Source organism: Euleptes europaea, chromosome 3 (assembly GCF_029931775.1).
Source record: "Euleptes europaea isolate rEulEur1 chromosome 3, rEulEur1.hap1, whole genome shotgun sequence".
NCBI classification, from domain to species: domain Eukaryota; kingdom Metazoa; phylum Chordata; class Lepidosauria; order Squamata; family Sphaerodactylidae; genus Euleptes; species Euleptes europaea.
In genome coordinates, this window is record NC_079314.1 from 58,129,985 (window position 1) to 58,157,025 (window position 27,041).

The window sequence follows — 27,041 nt, forward strand, 5'->3', positions numbered from 1 at the left end:
AACAACTTGGAACAGTAAAGGACCATGGCCAAAGCCCATAGTTACATGCACATTGCACTAAGGTAAATATGCATGATAATATGTCTAAGTAGTAGGTTGTAGAAACATACAATGGATAGTCCTAGTGTAATCATATACTCAGAAGCATGGATTTTGGGGATTTCTTTGTTCTGCTTATGTATTGCATGCAGAACACCTCTTTTTGAGCAAACAGACCTAATTCAGCACCCACAAGTGTGTGCCACATTGCAACTTGAATTAAACTTGAACCAGTTTTAAACTTGAACTTCATGCTTCTGGTAGCACAAATCATATTTCACAGCATAAATATACTTAGCAGTGAGAAAACCCTTTCCATTCCTTGATCTTGAAGGGGCATCACTAAACGTTCCTAACACAAATTTATCTGTCCCACAGTCAGCTTTATGAAGAACATTATTCATCATTTGGTGTGCAGGTTTTGAAGAAACTAGAGCTGTCAATCAAGACATCAACAGAAACTGGTCTTTAGCAACCTGAGGCCTTATGGAATATTAAAATGGTGCAGAGTCTCACAAGGGACATCCTAGGATCAAATCTCTGCTAATTCATGAAACTCACAGAGCAGCCTTGGGACAGCCATTATCAGCCTAGCCTATGCCTCAAGATTCTTGTGAGGAAACTTTACATACATGTCTCCATCTTCTTTAAGGGAAGAGTGGGCTAACAATGTTGCATCATAAATAAAGAATGAACTCTCAAGCAGCCTCCTCCTGAATACACCCACTCTGGATGCTGTATACTAGCTCTAGCATATAAAATACCTTTTTAAAAAAATCATTCACCCTACCCTTTGGCTTGCTAAACTCTGAATGGGCTTTCTTCCCTTCCAAAACTGAAAAAGAAAATGATAGTCTGATCTGGAGTTGCTGAAGCAAAAGTCCTACTCTAGCCACTATGTAGGCCCACACATAATCAAGGACAAATGCAAGGAAAATGCACTTACATCAACATAGTTGGCATTAATGTAGTCAGTCAGTTTTCCATCCTTGTCAGAAAGTTGTGCAAGCTTAACCCTACTGTGATCGTCTGCATTGAAGGGGGAGGAGGGAAGGTTACAACAAATGACATTTTAGCAATGCAATATTTTTCTGAGGAAATACTTTAGAAATGAAAGACAATTTTATCTATATATAAAATAAATTTGAACCATGCAAGCATTCTGTACTTGAACAGAAATGACTGAATTCAATCACTCTTATCCTTACTATCTGCAGAAGCAGCTTTCTGTATGTGCAGCCGATGCTGATGAAGATGTACACCTGCATTGTAAAGCTCACCTGGGCTCCACTAAACTAGCTGTGTGCACCTTAATATCTAGTCTAGGGGCACTAGTGCTATGTAGCTTAGCTCCAGGGATGAATGACTTCTCCTGACCACCTATCCCTCACCAACAATCCCTGGGCACATTTAGAGGGCAGGGACTAGCTCTCCGGTGGTACACCAATGCTCTGTTGTTGCTGTCGCTGAAAAGCAGAAGTGACACCATAAAAGACTCCAGGATTTGCAATACTCTATGGTAAAACTATAGTTTTTACAAATCCTAGAGCATCTCATGTCACTTCTGGTTTTTACCAGAAGTGATGTCAGCATACCAGTGCAATGCCACTATATGCCCCCTCCCCCCCCATTACCTCTTGCTGGTGCTTCAGGTGCTGGTGGACAATGCTTGCGGGGAGATCTCCTGCTATAGCAGACCTGGCAATCCTAGTCCCGACCCTTAACAATATATTGGTATAGTATAATTGCCATGACAATTAATGTTGAGGACTAGGTGAGCCAGAAGATGCTCACCTGTTCTTAAACATGAGCAGTACAATGCATAAGGCCTTACAGGTACAAACAGATAAACATGATTACTTACAGGCCACAATGTTTATATATCTATTCTTATTCTTGTTGTCAGGGTGGTTAGAGCTGTCTGAGGTAATACCTAGATCTACAGTACAGCTCTGGATTTCCTGAAAAAGAAAACCAGTACATGAGATTTACAATACATACCTACACACACATTCGTACACAAAGTCCCCATCCCAGAAATAATGCATGATATCTTGAAACTAGTTCTTTACAAAAATAAAATATGTTGAAAGAATTCCTTACCTGGTAAAACTCTTTCAGTGTCTAATGAAGGAATGAATGCAAAAAAGGTAAAAAATAAATCAAATTCCACAGCACACAACAAATGAGTAAATGTTTATATATTACAAATACAATGGAGAGCAATTATGATTATGTGATAAATATACACATATAGATATACATTTATAACAGAACCTTGCTAGGCCATTTTAATAAAGAACATAGACAGTAAAAGAAATTCACTTGGAAACACAGTTTTTAGTGACTAGAGACCTAATCTACCTTTCATTGAAGACAATGGCAAGATACCCATTGATTAACATGAACTGGAATGGTTGATTGAGGGCACAAGCAAAATCTAGTATGTGTTGATTTCAATAGTACTCTAATCCAGGGAAAGTGGTTTTAGATTCAGATTACTTTATGTGTTATGCTAATACAAACACTAAGCATGGAAATTTCCCCATGAGAAACATTCAAGTATTCAATCATGCTCTGAAGAGCTAACATACTTGAACTGCAAATGAAGTTAAATTCTATTTCAGTGATCTGAGGCACAGTAATTAGGTGTTTAAAGAGTTTATTCTTAATAATTTCAATCTCATAGCATCTGGTCAATTAAATTATTTCTTTGTATTAGTGACACTGTAAAAACTAAATTAACAACTGAAAACACAACTGAAGTACAACAAACATCAACATTGAAGAGCTGGACATCTATGATTCTGGATTAGCAACCACAACATGTCAATTAATCATTGCACTTTGACCAAGTGCTTCAAATATTGTATAGCACAAGTACTAAATCTTTATTCAGGGCAGCTTCAAAAGTTGGAGCCAAGGAGGGATCTGCACTACCTCTTTCCATGCTTCCTGTATAATATGTGAAGTGGACACATTTCTCTCCTGAGATGCAAAAGTTTCCGATATATATGAAGCCCTCTCATCTCCCTTAAGGAGAGGTATACAAGTTCCCACTGATGTTCAGAAAAGGCAAAGAGAGAACGCACATCTTAGTCATTTTGATTCTGAGTAGCTTGTGTATGGACTTCCCAGTACTGGCTATGCAAACAAAGCATTCTATTCACACCCCTTGCATGTGTGATTCTATCTCTTTTCATAGCCAAATATGGGAATCCATACTGCAAAGGACAGATGACACATATATTCAACCTGATCACATGTGGACAGAGAACACACTTAAGGGTCAGCATAAAAAAAAAATGTGACTGGGCAATAAGAAAATCACTCCCAAAGTCACATGGCATAGTATCATGAATATCTAGGATTTTAACATTAATATTGCATACCTCAAATTCTTCAGTAAACCCATTACTGGCATGTAAATCTGCAACATGTTTCGGAAAATGCTTTGTTGGGATTGCGCCAACATCATCTTAAGAGTGAATGGAGAAAGAGAACAAAGAAATGTAACAACATCATGTAACAACATCATGGGTTAGGTCCAATATTAATTTTCTGCCAGCAGAAGGGCTCTTCTGTTGAAGAAGTGAGGCAATTTTTGTGGATTCCTTATTACATCCACATTCCCTCCACCATGCACTGCACCTACCACCATTCTGCTCATGGTGCTGTGGTGGATACAACCCTATAGGTTGGATCCAGACTAGATGTTTTCATGAACACAAGGATTTCTGATCATGGGGCACAATTTTACTGCCTCTCCCTTCCTACAACAGTCTAAAATACCCCCATCATGTTTTTAGAGGAAAAGGGACCCCCAGGATCCAACCCCTCCTTTTTTACATTTGCCCCCATGATGATATGACAAAATACAGAATGTTCCACTACTTTTCATTATTAAAATCACATTTCTCAGCCAAGACCTTGTTTCTAGTAATAACGAAAGTTTGTCCAATCAAAAGGAAGTTAGGAAATCCAAGCTCATTGAAACAAGTAGGATTTAAATTTCTTTACCTGTGTACTGTCTTCCACTGATTATAATTTACAACCTGTCATAACACACTTACTGGGAAGTCCCATTGAGTTTAATGGTTCTTAATCTGGTCAACATAACCTACAACTAACCCTATGGCACAATTTTCCTTGGATCAGGCACATTATTTTTAATTGGAGATAAATTATTGTGAAGATTGGCCATACATTGAGATTTACATAATAATGGCCATTGGTGGCTTGTTCTCTTTGTTGTATGCATTCCAGATGTGCAAGCAATAGCTTGCAAATATGGAGTAGAGGTTTTCACTTTTTGCCTTTCAAGCAGCAGTGCGCAGCACCATAAAGTACTTTCTAAAGCAGACGGGTTGCAACAATGGCTCATAATGCAGAGAAGGGGAAAGAATCAAACCGTCAGCTACATATGTGGATCTGTATTTCTTTCTGGACGGTGGCCTTTACATTTTATCCAAAACTTTCATAGTGTCATTTGTATGTTAGAAGATATCTCATGTAAAAAAGCATTCATTCAATAGAATGTTAAAAATGTACTGTATCATTCCATAGACCTTGAAAATGTTTAATTGACAATATGCTAAAAAAGTAAACATTTGCTTCAGTTAATTGCCAAAGGGGTCACAGTTTTACACCGCTTAACTTCTGAACACCAAAACATTTCCCCAGAAAATGATTCATAGATTCAGCTCATTCTTCATGTCTGACTTGTGTGCTTTCCAGAAGATTACTGGCCTCTGTCAAAAATGATATACTGGATTCGACTGATGCTTGGTCTGGTCCAGCAGACTTTTCTTATGTTCTTATAGCTATTTCATAATGTATAATTTCACAAATGCTTCAAATGAGGAGGAAACAACAAACAAGCCATATAAGGAATTATTATTTACATCAACAGATGTTTCATCATTTAAGACACCTAATATTTTTTAGGCTTCATTTACCAATAATTTGTTAGTTTGTACTGGGATCCATCTGTTCTTGTTTTTACTTGAATAGGCCTGAATACACAAATTGAATTAGCCATTCAAGCCTAAGGAAAATTGCACAAATGTGTAATGCCACCTTAAACCTTGGCAAAGAAGCCTGGCATACAATATGTTCTCTAATAAAATGAGAGACAATCACTGTGCTGGGAAAGTTGGGATAATTACATAAGGTTAGATAACAGATCCATGGAAACAAATGTATTAACCATGCACTGAATCCTGCGGGCATGGACTAAAATGGGAGACAGCATGGTGTAATAGTTAGAGTGTCAGACTGGAATTTGGAAGCTTCAAATCCCCAGTCAGCCATGGAAATTGTGCTGCATTACCTTGAGGCAGTCATTTTCTCTCAGTCTAACCTACCTCTCAGGGTTGTTGTGAGGATGAAGGAGAAGAAGGGAATGATGTTATAAGCCATTTTGGGTCCCATTGGGTAGAAAAGTGAGGTACAGATATCTCAGTAGTAAAATTCAATATCAAATGTGGCCAAAGAAAATCGCCACAAATCCCACAAAGATCAACCAGTGCTGGCCAAGCCCTCTATCATAACTGGACAAAGATGGTTCACCTAACAAGAGCTGAGAGTACTTCATTTAAAAAAATATAGCGCAATGTTTTTTTGATTAAAAAATAAACCAAGGGAAGAACTTTGCGACAATTCTTTTTCCATTCTGTTTTATAAACGTGTAGAAGTCAAAAGAGCCCCTTTCCTGTTTGGAACTCAGAGTGAGAGATAAAAATACGGACGGTTAGATGCAAATTGAATTTTCCATCAGTGGAACTGTCTTGCCTCCCCCATCCCACAAAAGCACAGTAATTTCCACTAAATGCTCCTCTTGGAAGATTAAGGATTCTGTGGAAATAACATGCAGGGAATCTGTAGTGGGAAGGCAGAAATTGCCCCTCCCCTTCTGTTAGTGGAAAATTTAGGGCTTTTCCTTATGGGGTTTTCCCATCAGTTCTGGCCCCACACTGCTTCGATTTATCCCAATTTCTGCATGCATTTCTGTTCCTTTAGTTTTCTCTTCTCCCCCCCCCCCCCATTTTTTCTGGTTCTTTTGAAACCACTTTTACCCCGATCTTTTTCTGGAACTGATTTTGAGTCGGCTTGTTCCTGGTGTGTAAAGTTTCTGTTGGTTTTCTTTGTCCCGGACACTCCCATGCACCTTTAGCCCACTTTTTGATGATTAGACTATCATCATTATCAAACCACTCTCCTCCTCCCTCTGCACTGAAAATGAGTGGTTTCAATTTTTATTTTTTTTAAAGCCACTAAAATATTGATATAGTATTGTAGCAATAGTTTAAGCAGATACTCTGAATTCTAAAAAAAAGTAAGTCTCTAGCCTCTTCTCTTGTGGAGATACAAGAAAAAAAGAGCATATCTCTGTGAAAGAGGGGGTTATAGACTTTTTTTAAAAAATGAAAGCTGGGAATTCTCAGAACCTGCTTAAACTATCTCTACAACACTATATAGGGCGAAAACGCATGGTCACTTTAACCTGTTTTATTCCCTATTTCAGCCAGGATTCAGCCAGGATCAAATGCACGTTCGGCGAAACGCATGCTTTAGATCCTGGCTGAACCCTGGCTGAAACAGGGAATAAAGGAGGCTAAAGCGACCATGCGTTTTCACCCTACATTAATATATTGATATTTTATTATTATTTATTCCATTTCTATCCTGCTCTTCCCAAACAAGTTGGGCTCAGAGTGGCTAACAATATTCTATATCATAAACAACTTACAAACAGTTTAACAATAACTCTAAAACCAGAAATGACAATACATCTGAAATAATTAAAGATGGTACCCTCAGTTCTCCCTTAACGAGATGGACAGCAGCAGCAATGATCAATGTAATAATGCCACGGTACAGCACAGAAATAACCAGCAGGGGATCATTTCCTGAGAGGGTCCAGCAGGGAGGCCAACTCATGTACAACCATTGCTGACCTCAACCGTAGGACCAGTGGAACAACTCCATCTTACTGGCCCTGTGGAACTGAGTCAAATCCCGCAGGGCCCGGGTCTCGCTCGAGAGAAAGTTCCAAGTTGGTGCCAGGGATTAAAAAGCAGGACCAGAAGAAGGCCAAGAGGCCTCCAGCTCACTTACTGTATCAAAATTGTCAGGAGGTCACGGCAGAGCGACAAGACTTTATCTGCAAAGTAGCTCACAAAAGCCTCACAGCTTATGGCTGAATCTTTATTTTTATATGTGTCCCCTGATAGGGACATAAGATACCTAATTATTTTGAATAATTGTGCTGGGCATGAGCTAGCGGACACAATGCAGGACGCACAGTAATTCTTCTTTGCTGCCTTCACTGCCATTTCAGAGGATCTCATAACCATCCTATAAGATGCTCTAGCAGCTTCGCCACGAGTATTTATGGACCTGGCATTGAACAACATCAGAGTTGGAGAAGGGCTTTTTCTAACCTTAACCCTACCATCATCGTGCCTTGGGATGGGATGGAGATTGGAAGGAGATCGAGCATATCCATATCTCACTTTCCTTCCCTTATGCAATCTCCTCCCACCGTCACATTTGCCAAATCCCCAAATCACTGGGATCCCTGACTTTTGAGTGCCTTTAAAAAAAATACCACCATGATATTGATATATTAACATAAGCTATACAAAAAATAAAAATGAGGTTTTCTGTGTTGCCACTGATGACAACAGCAACCTCCCTTGAAAAATCTTCATTATTTAAGGCACACGAGGAAGAAATTAAACTGACTCCTCAACTGTGAACATGGGCAGATGTGTGGAAAAACCACTGCTTGTGAATCGACTCCCAAGAAAATCAGGAGTAAGCTGAACATGTGGAAAAGCCCTTAGTTTGGATTCAGCCGTAGAGACATGTTGGTTTATGGATGACTGGCCTGACATATTGTGTGGTTAACTGTCCTGGTATGTAAAGGAATTTGTTGCAATACTAGAATGAGGCACATCATGCATTGTGCATCAGACCCCTTTGAGTGCTAGCTCCTTGCTTCCTGCTCCATCAAACTCTTCCTCCTCTGTGAGGACCATCTTTTATAGAGCATTCCTGCCTCTTTTGTATTGCAGAATTTGACTCTGCACCAATCTTAAAAGCAAGTCTAGATTCTACCCTCAGAAGCAGCAACCTCTGCTGATCCTCTCATTTATAATCCCTAAATGTTGGCATTCAGCGGCTAAGAGAGTCTCTATTGGATTACAGCACCTGGCAGCTATAGAAGACCTACACATTACTAACCTAGTTAATATGAAAAAGTACTTTAGCATATGTATACACACACCTCATACACACATGCACACACATGCGGAGCAACTCATCTCATGAGGCTGTAGGGTGGATAGAGGTTAGATAATGCATCTGGAGAAAAGACTGGAAGGAAATACAATAATCACTCTAAAAGGGTTTGTAGCACAATATCAAAGGTAAATGGTGCAAAAACAGAATAGTCAAATGGCTGTATATCTTTTTTCTTTGAGACTTACCTTGATCATTTAAGTGCCCCATTTTTAATTTCACATTTTTATAATCCATCCATTGCTCAGTTTTCAAACAGGATTTTCTCATTCTCCCCCCAGCAAAACACACACACACACATGTCCAGATTAAGCACCTCTTGCAATTGGGAAAGTATGTTAGGGTGTGTGTTTGATGATAATACCCAGAAGGGAAAGGATTAAATAGCCCGCTTTCTTTTTTATGAGGTTGAGTTTGCATTACCAAAAAAAAGTTGGAGAAAAGACACACACCTGAGCAATATATGTAGTTTCTGTCTCAGTGTGCTGAAAAGCTGAAGCTTTTTTGTTACTTTGAGTTCCCCATTGTATGTCTAACTGCATGCATGAAATTTTATTTCCTCTGTGTTAGCATGCTTAAAATAACACAATACTGAAAAGCTGTAAATGCCACGTTCCCTTGAACGAGCACTTATACCTTTGGGTGAGCATTATGTACAATGAAAACTATGGACTTCTAACATGGCTGCTTTTGCTTACTGATACAAGCAAGAGCTGCTTCTATTGATCTTAATCTGTATCATCTTTGTGAATGGGCTCAAGTATCTTTATCACTACATGGCATAAGGTTTTAAAAGAGCTCGCATTTCAATGAAATGCTTTGTAGCAACAGACTTCAAACTCTGTTGCTGTGAATTATACAAGCCTCTCTTTTGTTTCTGTTATGTACTAGTGTAGTGCAATGGAACAGAGTATTGCATTTGGTTGTGGGTTCAAATACATGCTCAGTTACGTAGCTTATTTGATGGTCTTAGTAACTAACGCTCAGACTGGTACATCTGACAGGACAAATAGAATAAGAATGAAAGGTGTACAAGGGAAAGTACTACGAGGGGAAGAGAGAGGGAGAGCGAAGCTTTTTTTATTTCTATTTGAATTAAATGAAAAAACAAACAAACATACATATAAGTGCTGAAGTCTAACCTATAGCATAACTCAGAATAGCTGAATCTAGCAGTCCAATCATCCTCATTAAACTGAATTTCTTAGAATGAAGTAACTTTAAATCCTGTTGCAATTAGTGTGATTCAACAATAAGCTAAAGACCAACCTACCCTAGGTTGTTGTTGTTGTTGTTTTTTAAAAAAACAACTAGGGATGCATTCACTAGCATGTCTTTTATCCCTGCTTCTACTCCTAGGTCAACTTCATTAATGACTTATACATTGTGTACATGTAGAGATACATAAAATTACAAAGAGTTTGACCAAAAATAGCATGAGGAAAAAATTGCCTACGCTGAAGCTGAAGCTAAGAATGCAGAAGAGCGCCTGACAGAACCATTCATGAGCACAGGGAATTGTGAGAGCAGTCAGTGACCTTGCACAGGTTGCTATGTTTGTGGTTATCAAGAACAGCCGCTCCATAAGAAACCAAATGGACTGGGGCATCCATAGCCACATTACATAGCTGTGTGTGGACCTTATAGAGCTCCCAGACTGTTGACACTGAATCAGGCTCCTGACCGTGTAGGTGAATCAAGTCACATCTTTTTTGTTTGTTCTGAGCACACAATTAGAAATCATACTGACATGACAACTCTTTCCAAAATCATCATACGTTACAGTGCCATCCTAAGCACAGTTATACCTTTATAAAACCCAGTAGGCTTAGAAGGGTATAACTTTGCTTAGGATGGCACTGTTAATAACACAAACAACCATTATCTGCCCTAGTTTGGAAAATAACAACTGTTCAGAAAATAAATTCAAAGCAAATTACCTGACACGGGGAAGACTGGTGCCGGGGGAGTTGATATTACTCGAGGTGATGTGTTATCTTCTAAATAAAAATGTGCCGTTTGGAAGCATTTCCTAGCAGAAAGATACAGGAAATAATATTTCGCATGAATAAATTTTGGCTCCCTACAAAATCTGGATGTATTGCTAAATGATGACCATCATGGGCAAAAAGAGAATGTAATAAATCAAAACTCTTCTTATATCTCTAATAGCTAAAGAATATTAGAGAAGTAACATGAGATCTAAAGGGTTTTGAATTGTGCCCTAAATGTTTACTTCAAAATGTAAAGTAAACATTTAGGGCACAATTCAAAATCTTTTAAGTCTCATTATTTTCAGAGGGAAGGGAAGAATTAAACACGTGACTATTTTTCCCTCATGGAACTCAAAGGGATATAAAGATGTTAACATCTGGTTTGTTCAAGACACCATATAAATAGGCAGCATAATAACACCCCCCATATTAAGTGCTTAAATAATTTTTACCTGAATAAGAGGCAGAAGATGTAGCAGACATTTGTCACAATGGTGGTGTGTGGATACAAGGTTGCAAATCTTAATTTGCTGTTCCAGGCTTTTAGCTGTACTTTTAGCTTGCCTCAGTCAGATTCAAATGCCAGCTAATTGTCCCTTTTCATGTTCTGTAGCAGCTAGCATGCTTCTAGACTTGTGTTTTGAACCACTTTATATACTACAATGAGAGACCTCTTTCCTCGGAGTTGAATGAAAAAGCAAACCATTCAGGGGAAAGGTTGGTGCATCACATTGTAATATCACAGCCAACTAAGTCATTGCAATTTGGAGTGGGTAGTATATAATTTTAGCCAATGAAATGGAGCTGGGATTCAGAATGGAAACATTAACTATGTTGCACAATATTATTTGAATTTTCTTTCATACCCCAGATGTGAAGATAATAGGATAGACATCTGGAAAGAGACTATCGTAAGCCATTCTGAAGCTTATAATAACCAAATTGAGTTTTATACAATGTACCCTTTCCTTAATTAAAAGAAAAATCAATCTTTAGATAATTAATCCTGCTAATAACACTTTATATGGGTCATTTGCTGTGTTTGAAGTATTATTCACAATCTGTTAACTACAAAAAGAGATATCTGAATAAGAAAAAGGCATGAATATAATTTTTAATTGACTAAATTCTAGTTTATGGGAAATGGGACTATATTCCTCTTTTCTTTCTTTGCAATTTTGTGGAACTTTTTAATCTGATTAATAAGACTAAATACTGGATTTTAAGATACTGTAATTCCACTAATTAGAATGGTACTGAATATTTTAACCATTCAACAGAGCAAACATGAAGCAAAATCTAAGTGTTCCAGTGAAGTGTGCATAGACAATTGGAAAGGAATTTGTGACTCAGTAGAGATTAGGAATAAAACTAAAACCACAAATCCTGATATGCACATGATATTAGCCTTTGCAGACCTCAGTTTCTATCTGTGTGTAGTTCACATATACTCAGCATTGTTCAATCACAGTACGTGCTTCTCCATTCACACAAAATGGTGATGGTGAGTATTGAGAAGACCGAGTATAGAATGTGCTTTTGAATATAGTTGGAGTGCCACAATCAAATGTCTGAAAAGGTGTATTGTTCTCTCCAGGACCTTAAGACAGAACAATAGAAAAGACCATTCCCACCAAGCAAAATTGTATAAAAATACATACAGGTCGAATATTCCATATCCCGATATCCGATATCTGGAATTATCCAAAAACCAGATGTTTTGAATCTCTTAAGATGGCCTCAAGGGGATACCAGTGGTTATGCCATCCTCCCAACCCTCTCTTCTCAAAAAACCCATGTTGCGCCCTACTGGATCTTCTTCTGCATACTGAACCTGCAATGCCAATGGTGTTGGTTTCCTCACACCAATACGCTGAAACCCGGAGTAGAATTCTATACTCTACTGCCTCTGTGCAACACAGCACAGTCACAAGTATCTCTCTTGACCTATATAGCAAATAATAACTAAATGAAATCTGTTTTATTGTAAGTCAAAGGGTGATTATTCAAATAAAATGAGATTTTTAATACAGGTTGAATAATCCTTATCTGGAAATCTGATATCTGGACTGATCTGAAAATTTTGAGCCAGCATGCAGGCATTACTCACAGGCCCTCAGCAGTGCCGCTGATGGTTCAATGTACACAAAATTATTAAAAATATTGTTTAAAATTAAAATCAGGCTATGTGTATAAAGCATATATAAAACATATATGAAACATAAAGGAATTTCGTGTTTAGACTTGGGTCCCATCCCCAAGATATCTCATTATGTATATGCAAAATGCCAAAATATTCAAAAATATGGAAAGTTCCGAAATACGGACCATTTCTGGTCCCAAGCAGTCCAAATAAGGGATAATCAGCCTGTATGATGATTTTGACATTCCATTTCTGCCTTGTACAGAAAATAATCCATCTGAGTGCAAAGTCTTACTTCCTCATTCCACAAAGCAAATTTAATATTTTTTATATTTTTGCACAATGTGTTGTCTTAAATTGGGTTTAGCTATCCTCTGCGGGCACATGGAAATGTTTATAGTGCATGGATCTATGCACTCATACAATCTGGCCTGTGATCTTTTCTTCCTATATATATGATATTCTTGCAACTGTATCATAATTATACATATCTTAATGTTAAATTCAAATAATTTCAAAGGGATTGCAGTTTAAGTGAGCCTTTGCAAAATAGCTTCCAATGAATACATGAAACAAACATTATAGACAGCTGACATGAAATCAGGGCCAAACTGCATTACATGAGGAGATCTCCCAATTATAAGAAATTAAATGCAGTTGATAAAGGGGCTATTGATTTTGTTAGGAAAGCTGCAGAAGAGATAGGGTTTTCCCGATGCCAGTTTGTTCTTTTTTCAAGTTGTTTAGTTGCTCTGTGGTGGAAAATAGAGGCATGATGCAGGCACCGGTATTCTCACCCCCCACCCCCCGTGGACCAAACAGCAATGTTAAAGTGGCCATTTAAATTGGGGGAAAATTGAATGTGAAGAAAAGTTAAATGATCCTAGCCTCCATTCCATGTCCTCACCAATTTAGCAGTTCTCCCTTTCAGGGCTGCATTTAGCAAAAATAAAACATCTGGAAATCACGGATTTTCCTGCTTACTGTGTGGTTTGCCCTTTATTCTTGTTCTTTGAGAGAAAGGTTCTATTGCATGTATTCTTGTGGAAATGCAATAAATGCAATTGTGAACCAGCTCTCAAAGAAAGTTCTGCAAGTTAAAAATGGAGAATGATCTACAGTATTAATCCATTCATTGTACTGTATATTGTACATATCCAAACAGGAATGCATCCAAAATGACAATTTAATGACCCAGTATTTTTTAAAAGTGGTGAGTTTTCCAAAGATCTCCAAGACTTTAATAAAAACTGTATGCAAAACTGGGTAGGCTTTTATTTCCTGAAATCTTATCCAGTTGTTATATCACAGAAAAATAAGGAAAATCTTAGTGACCTCTTGTGGTCCATGCAATTTCTATTTCAGATTATCCAAAAAGAGAGTTACAAATTCTATTTCATGGTACTTTGAAAAGACATGAAGGATTAAATTCATCATAATCTAAGAGATATTATCATTAATGGGATATTTGTTTTGTTTTGAAAGATTAAAGTTACAAAACTCTCTAAATAGGAAAAGAAACAAAATGAACACACCATCATCTGTAAAGAACAATATCAGAACACATGTAGGATTATCAAAAGAACACCATGCAATCCTGGTTTTACAGTTTATGACAGTGTTTTCTTTCAAAGACCTTTTAGCTTTGCAGATAAAACCTTTTGGAAAATGAGTATGAACAGTCATGTCATATTGAAAAGCTACAGAGAATCTTGTCAACAAACTGCAGATGGTTAGCCATAAATCCTCACAAAAACATCCGTAACAAATGGAAGGTAAATGTAGATTTAAAAAAAAGACGTACAGCCCTTTGTACGTTTCCTCTTTATGGGGTGGTTCACACAAACATATCCTGATTACTCAACAGTAGATGACTCACAGCTGTATGTTTGAACACCAACATAAAAAAAATGTCAAATTTTTAGCTGGGAGTGGGTTTTAGGTAAACTAGGGGTGTGCTTTTGGATATAACTGAGCCAAAATTAAATCTGAAAACAGCTGTTTTTGGTTGGCTTGACAGTAACTGAAATGACCTCAAAACATTCCTGAAGTTAGAAACATAGAAATACAGAGTTGGAAAGGATCTCCAAGGCCATCTAGTCCAACCCCCTGTACAATGAAGGAAATTTGCAACTCATACCCTCAGTGACCCCTGCTGCATGCCCAGGCAAAAATTCTGGGCATAATAATTTCTCAGAATTTTGTAAGTACTTTGGGTTTCAGGGAGGAAGGGAGGGAGGGAGCGAGAGAGGAGGTAGTGCACCATCCCTTTAAATTTGAAAGGGCCATTATTTTTAATGCATTTGGAGGCCAAGTCTTCTCATAGAAAACAACGGCCGTTTAAAGTGTAAAGGGACCATGCACTGCAGAACAACTTAAAGCTGGGGCATGCATCCTCTCTCCATTCCTCCCTCTCCTGCTGCCTGGGTGGGAATATGGACCAAAAATTGTTTTAATGTTGGGACTTTTTTTTTTTGGGAAGTGTATGGTTTTCAGGTACCAAAATACAAATAATTCCAATAACAAAGCTCCTCCTGAAATATTAGCATACTAAAAATCTTGACCTTGAAAAAAACCCAATCTAAAATTAAAATGAAATGTCTGAAGTGCACAGCCACAATCTCCACATTAAATATGTCACAGCCCATCTGGACATGCAAGCCAGCACTTGATATTGCAACAGTGATGGGATGATGAGGACAGAATGTGTTAACTGGACCTAATCTTTTATTAAGAAGTAACATATATTTTAAATGAATTTCAGAAGAAAATTTACAGTGTATATTTTATACTGTGTCTATTTATGGCACATTTATAGACCATTCATTTCAAAATCCTCAAAAATCATCTGCAAGCACCAGAAGGAAATGCAAAGAGTAAAATGTCACTGATATCACTGCAACACAAACACACACACACACACAGGAGGGTGCTTAGGGTATAACACACCTTTAGCGCTGCAAACAAAGGCAATGTACCAATACTACAGAATGCATTCTGCGGCAGACTGGGAATTTAACATCGTTGGCTCAGATCTAGCCAGCAGTGCCAATAGGTGTTTCCTCAACCATGTCTGTTTCCTGCACGGCTACCCACCAGACCACCGGTCTGGTCTGAACGGAAGTGCTGTTGAAGAGTAAACTTGGGCTTGGCTTTGCTTGCTCCTGACTGCCAGCGGCCCTGCAGGGTAGTAGGCCATTGGGAACTTTCCCTGTCAATTAAATGGCCAGCCCATACCTGAATGTAAATGGTGCTAATCTACAGTCAATAATCACTGGTTCCACATATGACTTTATGTCATTGTGCAAATCTGTTCCACTTCACAGAACTGGACAGAAATATTCCAGCAATCTCTTGGTATACAGTTGTGCACTTGTATGAAAGGATGGCGGTACACATAGTACAGTTCAAAAGGATTGCCACATTTGTTGCAACATAAGTTGTTCTGTACATCACTGTCATAATGCCCATACGTTTAGGCTTGGCAATGTTCTTTTAATATTTCTTCAAAAAAATTGCATTGTTATTTTAAACAGCTACTTTCATAAATGAGATGGGTGCACCATCTAGTTTATACCCAACGAATTCATAAACGCATGAGCTGACTCACGATAAAACGTTAACACGAGACACGCATCAAGAAAATGAGCCCCATCAGGATAGCGTATCTATCTATGAAAGACTGGATTAATTGAGATAGGGTTAGCAGTGATTAAAAGTAACACTAAAATCTTACCTCCAGTATATGAGAATACCAACAAGAATCACTAGACAGATGAAAGTCAGAGCTGATACGACCACAAGTGGTATAACTGTCTTCTGTTCAGCGAGACCTATTAGAAGGTCATGGCTACTATTACTTGCCTCTGTAGTCGGAGAGAATTGAAACAATTTGTATTTAAACTTTGCAGATAGCACAGCGTAACTGACCATGATTCAAGGGTCCTAAGTATTGTCACTTACCATTCTATTTATTTTTTTTTAGTGCAGAAAACATATATATTTGCAAACCAGTTTAAAGCAAATAAGCAGACAGAGGGCAAAGCAGAGGATCATAGCTTAGACAGCTCCACAACACAGCAATGTAGAATTTCATTTTCCAACCATTGCATTTTTTTCCTTTTTCTTGGAAGAGGGATAAAAACAAAGAAAAGTTTGATGCAGTTTTATATTAACAGATACAAGTTAGTGCCAAGGAGAAAAGATTATTTCAATGTTATATTTTTACTTAGTTTGCCGCTAGCTGTAAGTGCAAAATCATTCTTAACAGAGAAAATACACTTTAAATTGTTAATGTATTTCTCTAACGTTGAAACATCGTAGGTCAGGCCACAAAAGCAGGGTTTTATTGATAAGTTTGTAAGAATTCGTTATTTGCCCATGTCAAAACAGATCTGTACAAGTCACACATGCTTTTATTTGTACGACGCTATTTACAGTGCAGTCCTAAACTGAGTTCCACCCTTCTAAACCCACTGACTTCATTGAGCTTAGAAGGGTGTAGCTCTGTTTAGGATTGTACTGTAATTGTCTTCGACAGGGTCTTCCTTGAGAATCAAACTGTGTATTGTAAAGTTGTTCTAATAAAAGTCATAAGAAAAGAGAGGGATTTGGAATGTCTTCTTAAAATCAGGGCTTAACTTGATAGAAATGGTAGTTTTTAAAATCCGTTTTTCTGCATTATTCTGTTGAAATCAAATTTTATATTCATGGTGTCTATACAATTTCCAGCATAACTGAAAAATGCATTTCATTATTGCGGAATTATCACATTGATATTTCAAAGAAAACAAAGTAATTGTAAACTGAAATGATAAATACCCTGCTTGGCCCACAAGCTGCTGGTCATCTCTATACAAACGGCACAATCCAAAGCCATGCATATGCACTGATGAGTTTCTGTGCATTGGCTTCCACATGCATTCAAAAGGAACTGGAAATGCATAAGCCAAAGAATCATACACAAAGCTGTCCTCTTTATTGAAATTAACTAGAAAGCAATTCCAGCTGGTGGCGGCAGTGATGGTGGGGTATCAATGTCTACCCTATGAGAAGTGACTGAATCAGAATGACTGAGCACAGAGAAGTCAATGGTTTAGGGGCAAGAATCCTGAAGATTAGTAACAGCTCCATTGAATGGAAGATTCCCTATCTATTGAATGGAAGATTCCCTATCTTTGGTTTATCATTTATAACTTTCCATTCAGTGGCTCTGAGATACATCTGTGATGAATTCAGACAGCTGCTCCTGGAAAACACATTTTGCGAGCAGAGCTCTCCAAAACAGCGAAAATGGGCAAACAGAGCTCAAAATTTGAATTAGGATTCTGAGGATTTTTGGACAAGGATAACTATTAGCAAAACTGATGTACACTTGTCTGCCAAACTATTTTGTTCAAGGAGATTGCTATTTTCAACGCTACTGTAGACCTTTTAGTAGTTTTAAATACAATGAATGAGCATATAAAAGGACACAGTCTGGAGGCATTTGATCAACTAAATGTGCTAAAGCTCAATAGGTAAAGGTCTGGCCAGTGATGGAACGGGACACTGCCTGGGACACGCTATGTACAACCCCTTGAGTTCCATGGGTGGAGAGACAGCAGAATGTATGAAAGAAATATAATATAACAAATATGATGTAAAGACATATAATGTAATATAGAAATAAATATTAGCTGTTTCATAACTTGTTTCAAATTTCTGTTTTTCTATACTTACAAAATTATTCCTATGGAAACTGATTATTTAAATATGCCAAATGCTGGATTCCATATGCAAAACAAACAGCTGATAATCTGATATATTTTAAAAATTAATCTTAGGTATTAAACTGCGTTTTCTAAATGAAGACATGGTAGGCCCATTACACACAGCTGTGATTTTACATTGGCGATAACAAGGTATTTACATATTTCACTTTTCAAGAGATGACTTAAAAAATAAGGTCACCTTAAAAAAAAAAAAACACCTGATCTCTCTTCTGGGGCTTAAACAGCAGCCAGAGATGCAGAAATGAAACAGGAAGATGTGTGTCCTTCCATGAGGATTCATGACAGAACAAAATTCGCCTGCTTAATTCCTTTGTGTCAAGCTGTTGTTAAAGGCAGGTGGGCTATTAATTACAGAAACCAAGAATGTGGTGCTTGTATAGTTTGATATCTCAACATACTTGGAGTAATAGCTTTCTTTGTTCAGAAAGAGGCTCAATTGTGAGATGAGTGGGAAAAGGAGTTTAAAAAGTATAAAAATATCTTTTAAGTCTTGCAAATAACTTTACTGCAGACCAGGTTTCAAAGGGGAAACCTCCCTGAAAGAAATCTGAATGCACCTTAGATAGCTTTTGCCTGTAAACCATATTTGAATCTATGGTTAACTTCTGAACATAGTACCACAGAACTAGTTATATGCACATGAAGCAGTGAATTCTCGTGCACATGCACTGTAAAAGCATTTACACTCTAGTCTCATTCATTCTGTACTTAGCTCTAAACCTAGTAATCTCTTCACAAACTTATCAATTTAGGAAACAACTTTTCTCATTAAGTAGAATTAATGCCTGTGGGTAGATGGTAGGGGGCTGCGTCTGCTGCAGCTACTGGTGGTCCAAGCCAGTATTGCTGTATGAGAACAAGATCATAATTAACAGTGTCACACAAATAGTATGTGCATACATTTGGGTACTAATAGATGCACTAAGAAACAAATACCTGTGTTCAGTTTCCAGAACACACATTTTGGTTTCATCCCAGTAAGATAAACTGACTTCAGCTTCAATAAAGTTTTGGTTAATCTGGACTCTACGTGTAACCTATGAAACACCTCATAGATTTAATAGGTAAAACCATCAGGTATTCTTACAGTGTGTTTTCATGTATATTAAAACACAGGAACCGCTTGCAAATGTGCTCTCCATGACCAAAGAGGTACCTTATAATAAGTCCATTTTGAAGGTGGTGGCATACTAGACTTTTCTTAATAGTAAGTTCTGCTAAGAATATTAACTAATGAAGCCATTGTACATGGCAAGTGCTAAAGCAGACCTAGTACGGTATAACAAAAGGAGAATGACAGGTGAGCTAGGAAATTTGAATCTTATTTCAGCCATGAACACAGTAGGTGCATTTAAGTAAGTTTAGTTGTAATCCCCCTTCTGTACTAGAAGGGGATAATAATACTGGTCTCCCTTAAAGAGTTACTGTAAGAATGTCTAAAATAAGGTATATGAAATATTTTTGCACTAAAAAAACTCCCAACTACATGCACTGGCTTCCAAAAACGCACCTGTACAAGTAGAAGGCACTTCTACTTGCACAAAGGGGTGTTCGGCAAGTTTTTGAGCTTTCCACTCATGATGCATCCTCCCCCATGCTGTATCTCACTCTCAAGAGCAGTTTTGCAGGTGGTAAGAGGAGATGGGTGAGTGCAGAAATCAGAGGGAGGCAGGAAGCTGTGTTCCTCTAGCAGAGCACTTGCTTGTGGTTCTTATGATCACACATAAAGTTGCCTTATGCTGAATCGTATCATAAATCCATCAAGGTGAGTATTGTCTATTCAGACTGGCAGTGGCTCTCCAGGGTCTCAGGAGGAAGTCTTTCACATCACCTACTACCTGATCCTTTTAACTGGAGATTCCACAGAGGGAACCTGGGCAAAGGCTCCACCACTGAGCCACAGCCCTTCTCCAACCCATAGTAAATATTCTTATTAAATGAATTCAATGAATGACAAGAAAAATAATATTTTAAGACTTATCACACTTACTTAGAAAAGCAGGCTTAAATGAATACATATTCAATATGTGAATTCACAAATATTTTAAAATCACACCACACCATAACATGTTTAACTCCTCTCCTTAGCAAGGAGAGACCCTTCATGTTAATTTTTTTTTAAAAAATCATTGTTTATTACTGTCATTTGAAGAACAGATTTAACTAGACATCCATAGTTGAGTAGCAAAAGACCTCCCGACACAACCATTTTTAATTGCTGCTAGAACAAAAGGAAAATAAGGCATATGTCAGAAGGTAATCATTCCAATGGAAGGGTTTTAATGAGAAAAGACAGAGATTCTCAATTGCTAGCATGAGCTGTTGCCTAAGCAGTATTACTCACAGCTATTTGAACCATTCTTTTAGAGCCTTTTCGTCTTAATTGCAATGAGGGGTTTCACATTTAGTAACAGCTGACTATATATAAATTCCACTACCTTTAACTAGCATAACATTGTTTTTGGAAATGGAGATCTTTATTTTTCTCTTTAACCTTTTAAATTCAGTAATGAATTTATGCAGAAAACAACTCAGTACTGCAAACCTATATGCCTTTCACAAGCTCTTTTCACACCGTGAGTTTTTCATTTGGTAATCTTTAAGCCATATAGCATCTGTATATCTTCGGTGAAGCAAAGGATTGTGCAACAGGATAAATGTATATATTTTTCAAAATTCCTCTGTATTGCTTTCCTTTATCTATGGCTGAAGCTATGCAAACACACACTTGCATGTCTGAATCAATCCACAGGCATTTGCAAGCTTTCTAGGCACCAGTTCTTCCCTCAGTGTAAGGGAATTAGCTTGGTAATGCTGCCCCCTTTTGGAAATATATTCAAATAAATGTAGTTTGTAGGTACAGTTCAGGGATTTGATCAGTTAATATCCAGTTTAAATTAGGACATATACACTACAAATTTACATTGGCTTGATTTTCATTCCATCTTTCAAGAATACTGGGGACTACGGCTCTGTAAAAGGGAAGGAATCTTTACCAAAGAATTCTCAGTGCCTCTCTCCAAACTACAATTCCCATGGTTCTTTTGGGGAAGCCACATCAGATAAATTGGTAGCCAATATAATTCAAAAATTGTTTTAATTTCTTAGAATTTGTAAGAGGTTTAATTTTTGTTTCATTTGACAGCACAATTAGAAATTTTAGGAGGAGAAAGCAACAGATTAGACATAGAAATAAGTTCATATTTTGTAAGCTATTCACATCTAAAGAAGGAAAAGCAAAATTAAAATGTTTTTCTAGGCAGTATTATGATAAAACATTTTTTACCTTATTGTCTGAAGAACATTCAAAATACATAATTAAAAAAATTATATCATGCCTAAAGCCACACATAACAACTAAATATTTTGATAGGCAAAATATTCTTAGGTTTTAAATAGAAAACTATAATTTTAGTGTATAACTATACTGCAAACTTAAGAGAATTTTAACTGTCATTGTTCCAGCTCCAGGCATCATTCACCATTACTTAAGGTGTAAGTTAACCTTTAAAAATTGTCAGCATTCTTAGAAAAGAACAATTCCGAAGATAATCTGAACAGACCACAACAGCCAGATTCATTTAACTTGAAGTGTAGATGTGTCCTTGGAATGCAACACATTGTTCTTACTGTCTCGTAATTGGGAGAAATTCTGAATTTTAAAAATTAGCTGGCAGATTTGCATCTAGAATTGCATATACAAGCATCTTACTTCATTTTTTCTCATTCTTCTTTTCTATCGTGCCTGCAACTGAAATACATGTGGTAATCTCCCTTGTTCAACACATTATGTTGATATCTTCCCTTCATACCCTGTAGCAGAATGATGCTACAGCTATGCAAAGCGAAGCAACAGACAGCCATAACTAACCTGCCTCAGAAATGTTGAATAGTGATGAATGACCACTAGGTGTGGATGCTTTGGATGACTGTTGTGATCCAGAAGTTAATTCTGAGTTACCTGCTCCAACTGTTCCCTCAGAGTCACGGTCAATAAGGTCAGAAAAACTGAAATCTGTTGATGTCTCATCATTAAGGCTCTGTGAGGTACCTTGACCAGAACCACTCTCTTCATCAGTTGCCAAAACTGCCCATGATTTAGACTTTTGTGCTTTTTGCAGTGGGTTGCTAATAGTCTGAATTTGGTTGTCCAATATGGATGTATCACTCTGTTTTTTAGCCTTGATGTTCAAAGCTAATCCTGAGAGTGGTCTGAGTTTCATCTGGTCCACATCATGGGTTATCCTATGATCTGATGGAGTGCCTGTAGCTTTTTTCTCTTCTTCTTCAGATAGTTCAAAGTACGAGTTTATAATAAGATTATGCTGCCCATTCACAATGTTTACTTTTGTATCTGGTTCATCTACCTCCTCCTGAATGTCTCTATGGGAAATGCACGTGTGACAACCATTCATGGGTAAGCCACTATCATACTCATCATAATCCTCATCAACAACAGAAGACCACAAATCAGCATCAGAACTGGCACCAGTGGACAACTGAGTGGTTACTTTTGTGGGAGTTAACAATGTGTTTAAAGTAATATCACCTTCAGTGCTGGGAGAATTGGCTGAAAAGATAACATACATATTTGGTACATTTGTAAAGGCATGAGGAATAGTATTAGAAGTTACATCTGGCACAGGATCTGCAATAGCAACAATATTTGAACCTGGGTAAGAGGTGAAAATCTCATCCTTTTGAGAAACACTTGAAAAACTGTGGCTGGCAGTATAAATAGATGTATTTGGCAACACATCAGTTGGCAAGAGAGGGGTAGTCATTGTGTTCACTGCTTTGGGAGAAAAGGCATTTGTATTTTCTAAACCGGTTGACTGATATGACTCAGAATTACTGTGCAATGAAGAAGCAACCTGGTGTATGTCTTCACTGTTAAGCAAACCGTGGGAAATATATTCAGTGTTTGCCTTAGAAACCGTTAAACTTTCATTACTGGTAGTATGTGAGCTATTTACAGCAGGTGACGCCGATTGAGAATGCAACATGGTTTTATTAGCAGCAGAACCTGACGCCATTTGGTGCAATATTTGGTCAAATGTAGAACTACTGTTATCAGCCCTGGAGGTTTTTTCAATCATTACTGGATTGCTAGGCACAGTTCTAAGTAGTGTACCATCATCAGACGTATGAAAGGAAGTTTGCAGCAATGTGTTATTACCTAATGTAGCTGAAGCCTCATAAAAATACTGTTGGGTGGAAGGAGACACTAAGTCGCTAGAAGCAGGGGTAGAGAAAGCTTGCTCTGAGATCGCACTAAGCACAGGCTTAAGCAAAGTGTCATCAAAGGCTGGGGTTGTAACATGCAAAGGAATAGGAACATGACTTTCTGAGAGCTTACTAACATCAGCATCAAACACCTTAGTAACAGGAAAAGCAAAAGACACTGGAAGGACTCCCTTTGCACTAGAAACAGTAATGAGGATTTCTTGCAAGGCCGCATCCTGCTGATTAGTGTCATCACTAGAAACTGCTGTTGGAAGTTCAGTCAGCATATCACTTTCAGCAGGGGAAGCCACTTCATTGAAAGAAGGAATTTGCAGTTCTTTGTCATATCCATACATCACACCATTTTTGTGCAGTGTCTCAACATCACCACTAAACCCAGGTGTGCTGCCTATCAATTCACTGGAAGGATTGTGCACTGAAGCTTTAAGCATGGACAAAATATCTGTGTCAGGCAAAGGGGACTCACTACCAGAATATGAATTAGACTGTTCCGTTTTGCTAGACAAAGAACACATAGGCTGCAGCAAAGGATCAGCTTGCTGGACTGCAGAAGAAGGCGTATGCACCAGCCCATTGCTATAGCTGCTAAACAGCAGACCCTGTTGAAAGGTGCCAACAGAATCATGACCAAATTCTGAAGAGTAATAGGAAGCAGCGATAGTTTGGAGAGAGCCCACATTACTAGATAAAGCATAGTTAAGTTCAGACATTGTAGACAGTGCATGCACATCTAAATCACTGCTGGGTGTTTCAGCGTGGGGCAAGTGAGTTTTATCATGATCAAATATCAATGTCTCTGAAGCAGTGTGGACTGTCTGATGTGATGTCACATCAGGAAACGGAGCAAAGCTTGGCTGCATTAATCTGCCACCTTCTGCCAATGTCAAAGAAGCATGCAGAGACACCTTATCACTCTCAACGGCTGCAGCAGCTTGCAGGAATGTTTGCAAAACCATATACAAACGGTGAAACATTTTACTACTGGAGGAAGCAGAGGAAAATGGAAGCAAAGGCACATCATCATAGGAAGACAGGGTGGATTCAAATGACACATCAACACTGGGAAATACAGGTGTAGCATGCAAGGTGACACCACTACTTGATGCAGCAGGGGAAGTGTTGAGCATCTGAGTGTCAGACAATAAAGGGGTGACTAGAGGAAACACTTCACTACTGTAGGAAGGTTGAAGTGGTATCTCACCATTATACACTGGTTGAGTTGTCTGAGAGAGTGCCTCATTGGCAGCAGTTGCAGAGCCACGTTCTTCCGAATTTGCAGAGACAGAGTAAGATGACAACTCAGCAGGGGAGTAAGCAAAGGTGGAAGAATGTGGCAATTCTATATTCACAGCAGAAGCATCTTGCGAAAGCACTGGACCATTGGGGTAAGGCACTGTAGCAGGATTTGGAGGGCTAGAGTGAAAAAACTGCTTACTATCCAATGGGATGGCAGTAACATCTGTACCATTAAGATACCACGAATTCCTGTCAAGGGTAGGTACTTTTTCTGTAGAATCTTCAGGTCTTGGATGTGTTAAGTCTTCTGATGGAATTTTAATATAGGTTTCAGAGAGATCATCATGCATGCTTGCTTCCGGGCTTCCTGAACTAAAGGTGTTTTCTGGGGATGTCTCTGCAGTAACTAACCTCTTAGAAGAGGTGATAGGGCTAGAACTCCAAGAGTCATCAGGATCTAGATCAGGTTTAAAAGCAGACACCTCTATATCATCTTCACTATTATCAGAAGCAGTGACTCTTGTCTGCTCATTGTCAGAAGTGTGTGCGTGTTCCTCCCCATTACCTTTGGTGGAGCTGCTTGACGGAGAGACAATTGCAGTAACCCTGTGAGATTCCACAGAGCCATCTTTTTCTTCCTTTGGTATTTCAGGAATGGACTGAGAAGTTGGATGATGAATTGCTTTGGATTGATCATTTTTTCCATACAAGTCTTCCTCCCTTGCTAAGTATCTGTGTGTTCCAGCTTCATTGAATTTTGTCCCCATGCTGTCCAGACTGTAACTAGATGTTGTCACCTGGAATTCTTTTTTCCTTATTTGGTTTGTTACACTATCTGTGCTGGTCATTACGGCAGCTTCGTCACCCACCCCTGCCCTGGCCTCCTCCATTTCATCTTCCTCCTTAAAAAAAAAAAGACACACAAAAATACAGAAAAGTTAAGGTCTTAAGATACTATATGAATAAAGAAATGCAAATTATACTGAAATAAACACTGTACTCTCTGCAAATCAGGAATAATTGCTAACTTGGAATTTTGGACCACAGGCTCTTTTGTTTAAATCTCTTATGTGCAATCAAACAAAACTGATGGCAAGAATATAGCTGTGGGAGGTATTTTTTTAATTACAGATGTTTCTAATTTAGTAATTTTTGGCTTAATTCAATGAACAAAACCACATTTGAGCCCATTTAACAACATTTCAGACACTTACAATAGGACTAGATTGTTATAACTATAATTATTGATTGCCTCAAATATAATTGCAGCATGTATAACCAAACACTGCAGCATTCATTTAGGGCAGTAGCATGTGGGCTGGGCAGCACTGAAGGAGATCAGGCACTTTACTGAGTCATGTTCTGGGTCTCCACAAAACTCTGAAATGTACGACATTCTTTCTGTATGCATGCAGACAGGCAGGCAGGCTTTGATCAGACCAACTGAATACAGCCTCGTTGTGGTACACATTTTGGAGCCCCTTCTGGACTTCTTTGTTGAGCCAAGGTTGATGAATGGTCTCAAAATGTTTACTGTTTTGCCCTGCTAATTTATTTATTTCTTTAAAATATTCATATCCTGTCTCATTTCCTGGGACTCACAGCAACTCACAGCGCAACTATAAGTTGCAGAACACAAAACAAAGAAGTCCATTCGCAGATAAAAACAATGCACATCACACAAATTTCAAAACACGCTGCTAAATCTGTTGAGACTGTTCATCCCCTTCAAATGCCCTCTAAACTTCTATTCTGGTAAGCCATTCCAGAGGACTGGACCTACATCAGGAGATCTGCTCAGAGTCCCGAGTGTTTTCTCTCAGACGTGATGGATGCTGTGCTACCATGATGTGTCTGGGCAAGTCAGGAAGACAACCAGGGGTTGCCTGGACAGGCTGTCCTCCTTGGGCAGTGAAGTGGTGATATGCTTGGGGGAATCACTACTGAAGTGTTCGGATGTGGTTTGCTGGGGGAAAATAACACTGTTCTGGGGGGGGGGGGTCCAGCAGGGAAGATGTGTGCTATTTAAACTATCTATATATCTAATTCCCACATGTGACCCCTGCCTGTGGATACCTAAATCCACTGATAGGAGCACACAGATCCCCAACAGGTTTTTATGCAGACTCGGGGGACCCCACTGGGTCTGCTGAAAAACCCAAAAAGTAAAAAAAAAAAAAAATTAAAAAGTGGGGGTTAAATCCCCCCAAAACTAAACAAAGCATTATCTGCGCATACTGACCCACACCAGCCCAGAGGCAGCTGCTCCATGTGTGTGTGTGTGTGGGGGGGGATTGCTGT

General features: G+C 38.3%; 1 protein-coding gene across 3 annotated transcripts in view; it reads right to left on the reverse strand.

The window, feature by feature from the left end:
- Positions 1-27,041, reverse strand: part of PTPRZ1 (protein tyrosine phosphatase receptor type Z1) — a 127,362-nt gene that overhangs the window by 14,205 nt on the left and 86,116 nt on the right. Inside the window, exons 12-18 of one of the 3 annotated variants that reach the window (XM_056845796.1) lie at positions 25,306-25,642; positions 16,220-16,349; positions 10,287-10,378; positions 3,432-3,517; positions 2,143-2,163; positions 1,904-2,000; positions 986-1,068 (exon numbers count right to left, since the gene is read on the reverse strand). In XM_056845796.1, the coding sequence (XP_056701774.1) occupies positions 986-1,068; positions 1,904-2,000; positions 2,143-2,163; positions 3,432-3,517; positions 10,287-10,378; positions 16,220-16,349; positions 25,306-25,642 (846 nt within the window). Of the gene's footprint in view, positions 1-985; positions 1,069-1,903; positions 2,001-2,142; positions 2,164-3,431; positions 3,518-10,286; positions 10,379-16,219; positions 16,350-24,705; positions 25,643-27,041 lie in introns of all 3 variants that reach the window. The other 2 variants (XM_056845797.1, XM_056845795.1) reach the window with 2 other exon arrangements.